Source organism: Fundulus heteroclitus, unplaced genomic scaffold (genome assembly GCF_011125445.2).
Source record: "Fundulus heteroclitus isolate FHET01 unplaced genomic scaffold, MU-UCD_Fhet_4.1 scaffold_54, whole genome shotgun sequence".
In the NCBI taxonomy this organism is placed as follows: domain Eukaryota; kingdom Metazoa; phylum Chordata; class Actinopteri; order Cyprinodontiformes; family Fundulidae; genus Fundulus; species Fundulus heteroclitus.
The window spans coordinates 108,293-114,747 of NW_023396967.1; the positions used below are offsets into that span (position 1 = coordinate 108,293).

The following is a 6,455-nucleotide window of genomic DNA, read 5'->3' on the forward strand; positions in this document are numbered from 1 at the left end:
TTGAAGTCTGTGGGAAAGAGTTTTTGCATAACGTTGTGGGGATGTTTCAAGCAGATAATTTTTCTCATCTGTGCTGCGTTGTCACAAAAAATCCAAATAAAATACTTTGAAGTTTGTGGCCCTAACGTAATCTTAAAAAAATAAATTCAGGATGCATAAATACTTTTACAAGGCTTATAATAAATATAACTGTAAGGTTAGCAAAAAAAGAAAGTATCTATATCCGCTTAACTGTGCAGAAACATGGGGGGCTGGTGCCTGTTCAGCGCTCATTGTGCAAGATGCGGGGTACACCCTGGACAGGTTGCCAGTCATGTCCAGAGAAACACAGAGACACACAGGACAAACAACCATGCACACATACACTCACACTTTAGGGCAATTTAGAGAGACTAATGAACCTAGTCACGATTTTAGACTGTGGGAGGAAGCCGGAGTACCCGGAGAGAACTCACGCATGGACAGGGAGAACATGCAAACTCCATACAAAAAGACCTCAGGCCAGAGGTGTTTTAAAGAGCCAATTGATGACAAGCGTTGTCTCAAGGCACTTTGGACGACACACAGATACAGTATTTTGTGAGTTCAGTACAATTAGAAAAAAAATATTGTTCAGTGCAATTATACAAACAGATTCAAAGTCAAGTTGGCTACAGACATCATAATTTGATCCTAGTTATAAAGCAAAGCTGTCAAGTTCAGTTTATTATGCCAAATGGTAAACATATTTCCCAGCCGATTGGATCAAATACCTGACTTTGCTGAATTCGGAATCAATTCCAAGTACAAAACAAGATTTAGGCCCATAGTACATATTTTGAGCCTAAATTATGTAACGATAAATAACACAGACGGGGGAACAACCCATTATATTTTGTAAAAAGCATGTGTCAATAGTTTCCTAGTAGTTTGGATCAATAAAGTCCCTTAATAACAACGTAGAAATCCTTAAATGATGTGTTAGAAAATTAATATATATATATATATATATATATATATATATATATATATATATATATATATATATATATATATATTTTTTTTTTTTTTTTTTTTTTCCACGGCATTTCTACGCAAGCATGACAGCGGAACCCTTTAGCAAACGACGCAGTTCCCAGCCGGAACACAAAAAAATGTGTCACACGTGTTACAACAAACGAACTCCCAACGTTCGGAGTAAGAAAACTTAAAAGGTGTTTTTTTCTGTGTACCAAAATCCGAAATAGAACCGGTTCGGAGCCAGTTTAAGCGCGTAATATATGTTTTAATAAAGTAAAAGATTTAACTGCGTTATCTCTGCTTGGCGGCCGAACCGCAGCAGAGTTTGACGTTCAGGGGAGAGCCGCTCTGGACATGAGCAGCTCGTTCAAAAGGTGAGAACAGACCTCGGTTTTTTTTTTTTTTTTTTTTTTGGCTTTTTACTGCTGGACTCCTTGTGTAGTTCCCGGGCCGACATGGCGGCCAGCGGCTGTGTGGACATGGACCCAGACGTCGCTCGGAGGCTGTTCGAGGAAGGAGCCACCCTGGTCCTGCTGGACGTCCCTCGGGGCACGGAGCTCGGGATCGACTGCAAGAGCTGGCAGGTGGGCCCTCGCTTCAAAGGCGTGAAGATGATCCCCCCGGGTCTCCACTTCCTCCACTTCTGCTCCACGAACTCTCCGAGCTGCGGCGGAGAAACCGGCCCCAAATCGGGTCTGTTCCTCACCCTGAAGCCCAGGCAGATCCTGCTGGCCCGCTGGGACCCCAAAGAGGAGGACCTGGACTTCTCCGCCTCCGAGAACGAGGAGCACCTGGAGCGGATCCGCGGCGCCCTGCGGGAGCTGGACCCCCACCTGGGGCCCTATCCCTACGAGGTGATGAGGAAGTGGGTGGCCCTCACCGACCACATCGGCCAGGAGATGGCCGAGAACCTGCAGCCTCTGTCGGGCCGCGTGCGCGCCTTCAGCGACGTCATCCCCGAGCTGCAGCTGACGCACACCAAGGACCGGGCGGAGCAGCCGAGGAACGACACGGCCTGCCAGAGCATGAGGGAGGGCCTGGACCGGCTCCCGAAGATGAAGCAGCGGGAGGGCACCGAGTTGCGCTTCTCCGTCCTCCCCGAGCGGACCTACCCTCCCGGAGCGTCTCCTGCAGAGATCACCCGCTGCAGCATGGACCTGAGTTACTCCCTGGAGACGGTGCTGGAGCAGAACTACCCAGAGCAACCCCTCAACCTGCTGGGTATGTTAAGTGAGCCTGATTACAGCAGGAGACACGAGCACGTTACCCTGGAAATGACAAACTCTTGTCTCTTTTGTCATTTTTTTTTTTTTGTTTCAGGAGAGCTGCAGTTCGCCTTCGTGTGTTTCCTGCTTGGGAACGCCTACGAGGGCTTCGAGCACTGGAAGAGCCTGCTGGCTGTGCTGTGCCGCTCCGAGGAGGCCATGAGGAAGCGGAAGGAGCTCTATCTGGGGCTCATCACTGTGCTGTACCACCAGCTCGGCGAAGTACCCCCCGACTTCTTCGTTGACATCGTTTCACAGAACAACTTCCTCACCAGCACTCTGCAGGTGAAGGGAAAAACGCGTGAGATGACGTGTCAGAAAGCTGCGCTGTCATTTCCCCCCGGTGCATCGTCAGTCTTAGTTCTGCTTTTGAAGCTCATCTGAAATGGATTTTTGTAATCTAGTAATCCGTTCATCTTTCCACCAGAGGCTTCATTTTCAGGTCATTTGAACAAGTAATTTTAGGACTAACGGGTCCAATCATACAGCATCACATACAGCAGCCGGTCAGATTAGTTTTTCCACCGTTTTAATCATGCAGTCTGGATTCAGATCCAAATCATATCGCCAAAGGCCGCCAGCGTGGCTGTTTTTGTTTGAACTGACTTTTATTTCTAGGCAGTGGCGGGTCTATGCCAAATTTAGCAGGGGGGGGGCCCGGGTGGGCCAAGTGTTTTTTCATGGGGGCACAGAACAAAAGATCGAGGGGGAAAAAAACTAAACAGGTGAATATTTCGTGGTTTAAAATATTAAGTGAGCCAAAGAGCCAATTGTGGCTCTGGAACTGCAGGTTGCAGACCCCTGATCCTATCTCAGTACGACTGGAGCCAAACGTGAAACGGCTTCATTTTTAAATTATTGTTAGAGTAAAACTGTAAAGGTAAAACATACAATTGGTCCAAGTGGCCAATTAGTTACAGTATCTTTGTCAGCATATATCATTGTAAGAAATTCATTTAATATCATGTCTTTAGTACAGGGACCATAACAGGGGCCAGAACACTGGCCCCCGTTGGCCCCTGTCTAGAACCGCCCCTGTTTATAGGCTTTTATAGACATAAATGTACCTTTTAGGCTTAGTTGCAATTTAGTCTGTTATGATTTTACTCTTTAGTCTAGTTTTAATCAAATAAATTTAGTTGATTAAAGTGTGGAACCCATTTTTGATAGCAATTTTTAATGTATATCCTTGGAAGAAACTCACAACAAGTAATTGCGATATGCACACACACACCGATCAACATCTGACAACTTTTTATATGGATTTTTTTTTAGTGGAATAAAACAAAAGCCTAAGGAAAGATGTTTGGATACAGATATTAAAGGCATAGAAGAAACAACGGTTTCAGTAACGGTTGTTTTATCTAAAGCTGCAGTGAATGCAAATGTTTTCACTCCTGATTTAAAGGAACCAACAGTTTCTACCCATATCGGGGTTTTTAGGGAGTTTTTTTTTTCAGTGCTGAGGAGCATAAATGCTGCCTCATCTCGTTTTGTTCTGGTTTTAGGAGAGCTACAAGATGAGACTATATTGTTTATATGGAGATGGTCTACCTTGTGTTAGAATTACACTTTTATGTATTCCAGTAGGTTCTTTTTCATCTCATAATTGTCAACAGCTGCTTTGTTAAAACTTGGGCCTGTGAAACATTTGGGACAAAGTTTTGATTCAGAGATGCCTTTTTATAATTACTTTGTGAAAAGAAAAAAATATAAAGATAAATATCGGCATTCAGCCTGAAAATATCAAGATATTATTTTTGGGCCAAATCGCCCATCCCTAGTTAGCAGTGTCAGAGGAGGCGCTGAGATCAAGTAGTACAAAGATGAAGAAGATGAAAAATAAGTTCTTCTTCTTTGTCTTTGTACTACTCATCACTGTTAAAAATGCAAACTGTTCAAAACGTTTACTGATGCAGTCTCAGTGCTATGGTTTGGTCAAAAGCCTGACTGGAAAGCACTGAAGAGATTGTTTTTTACATGTGTTGCGCAGACAAAATTAACACAACATCCTTCTTTTGATTAAAAAAAAAAAAAAAAAAAGTTGTGAAAGCGTCACAACAAACTGATCGTCATTGATGTAAAAGGCATATTTCCCTTCTTTTTGTTGGGATCAAGATTAGATTTGTTGCATTGGCCCACGAGCGTCTAGCAGCACTAAGGGCAGAATCCGTCGTGCCGATATCATTCCCCTTTTAACCGCTCTGGAAGATTAGCTCAAACTCTTCCTGCCTTTTTCTTCGACTAAAATATCTGCTTGGAACATCTTCACCTTTTTTTCCATCAGCTGATAGAAATTTCCAGTGTCTTCGTTAGAGTTCTAGTCGTGTTGCGTCTGTCTTTAATTAGTTTTTGCTGCTTTTGTCTGGCGAAAAGGTCATTAATGGAGATAATTATGAATGTTTTTTTTTTTTTTTTCATCAGCAAAATTAAAAAATGCTCCAGGGTTATAACGCACATGGCAGGACATGGTTAAGTACAGAGCCAGGTGTCTGAATCTCATCATTGACACCTGTAGGAACCAATCAACAGTGATAATTATTACCTTTTAATAGGCCCTGCGTCTGGATGACGTCTGGCTGTGGTTCTCCTTCACGGTGTTCTGATGACCCAGAAGGCACGGCAGCTAAAAACCATGACTGTACCTCAGTGCTGCTTATTGCATGCACCGAATCGCTGTACAAATCCTGGCTGCACTGCAAAAACAGAACTAAAAAGAAGTACAATTTTCTTAAAATGAGTGCATTTGTCCTTGATTTGAGCAGGTAAGTAAGATGATTTGCCAAATGGAATGAGTATTTTGACCCCTAAAATAAGATAATTAGTTATTCTGCCCTCTAAATAAGATGATTGAGATGAGTTATTCCTATTTTAAGTACAAAATTCTCATTCCATTGGCAGATCATCTTATTTACCTGCTCAAATCAAGGACAAATACACTAATTTCAAGAAAATTTGGCTTGTTTTTAGTTTCATTTTTGCAGTGTGAGCAGTTACCTGCCTTTTACAACTACAAGGCTGCCATTTATATTTTATTCAAGCCGTTATGTAAATAATTTTAAATAAATTGTGGCCAAAAATTACCTTGTTTTCATCTTAAAGGAAAAAAAAAAGCTCAACAATCAGGATCTGATGTGCTACTTTTTTCCTCCCCATTTCAACTCTTTCAAGTTATTTGTTTGAACCTCCAGATCTAATGAAAAGCCCCAACATTTCTTTTTTCGGGTTACTTTGCAGGACTTTTTCCAGTTTGCCTCTGGACCTGGCATGGACAGCACGCTGCGAAAGAAAGCCGAGAAGTTCAAAGCCCACCTGACCAAGAAGTTCCGCTGGGATTTCGAGGCGGACCTGGACGACTGCGCCCCGGTGGTGGTGGAGCTGCCTGAGGGCGTCGCCATGGACTGAAACCGCGCTCTTCCGTAAATGTATCACAATGTCTTTTTTTGTTCTTTTTTACGTGTATATTATGTGTGCGCAGTGTAACATCTATAAATAAAAGCAGTTTGTACACTTGATGTAGAAAAGCAAATGTGTCATTAAATCAACCACATTGTTAAAGTCTTGTAAAAAAAAAAAAAAAAAAAAGTTGCTTTCTTACCATGTTTTGCATCATTTTCAGAAATCAATTCCTTTAAAGTTAGCAAGTTTTAACATTTTAGGAATGTAAACAAATGTTAGCGCATTTAGCCTTCATAATTTAGGAATAAATATTAAATAATGAGACATAACATTACAATTTCTGAAAGTGGTGAGTTTTAGATGAATAGTTAAACATGAATCTTAATATATTAGTAAATGTAATTTATTTTAGTAACCAATATATAGATTCATGACTGACAGAATGGTATATGTCCTGAAATTTTTTTTCTAATAATGTTTGGTGGCTTACAGCTTACTGTAGTGGTAGCACTGTAGGTAGAAGGTCCTGGGTTTGAACCCCAGCCTGGAGTTTGCATTTTCTCCTTGTGCATGCGTGGGTTCGCTCTGAGTACTCCGGCTTTGTCCCAGTCCAGAAACATCCCTGTTTGTTTATTAGCGACTTGTTCAGCGTGTTCCCCGCCCAGTGACTGCTGGAGGTAGGCACCAGCTACTCTCCATCAATAAATGGCTATAGATGATGGATGGATGGATGCCCAAGCAGTGTAAGTCACAGGAGGTCATGCTAATGTAATTTTTTGAAAAATCGAGGGG

At 42.2% G+C, this 6,455-nt stretch overlaps 1 protein-coding gene across 1 annotated transcript; it reads left to right on the forward strand.

Annotated features, from left to right (window-relative positions):
* Positions 1-1,107: 1,107 nt before the first annotated feature.
* aar2 (AAR2 splicing factor) lies at positions 1,108-5,779 on the forward strand. The gene is made up of 3 exons (XM_021316298.2): positions 1,108-2,220; positions 2,320-2,549; positions 5,502-5,779. Exons 1-3 carry the CDS (start codon positions 1,455-1,457, stop codon positions 5,667-5,669), a joined length of 1,164 nt encoding a protein of 387 aa, XP_021171973.2. The 5' UTR covers positions 1,108-1,454; the 3' UTR covers positions 5,670-5,779.
* Positions 5,780-6,455: the final 676 nt, after the last annotated feature.

Bases quoted from the DNA above. Each gene is read 5' to 3' on its own strand.
- aar2 (XM_021316298.2), top strand. From the start codon at position 1,455: ATGGCGGCCAGCGGCTGTGTGGACATGGACCCAGACGTCGCTCGGAGG. The intron at 2,221-2,319 runs GTATGTTAAGTG...TTTTTGTTTCAG, and splicing joins GCAACCCCTCAACCTGCTGG to GAGAGCTGCAGTTCGCCTTC. The intron at 2,550-5,501 runs GTGAAGGGAAAA...GTTACTTTGCAG, and splicing joins TCCTCACCAGCACTCTGCAG to GACTTTTTCCAGTTTGCCTC.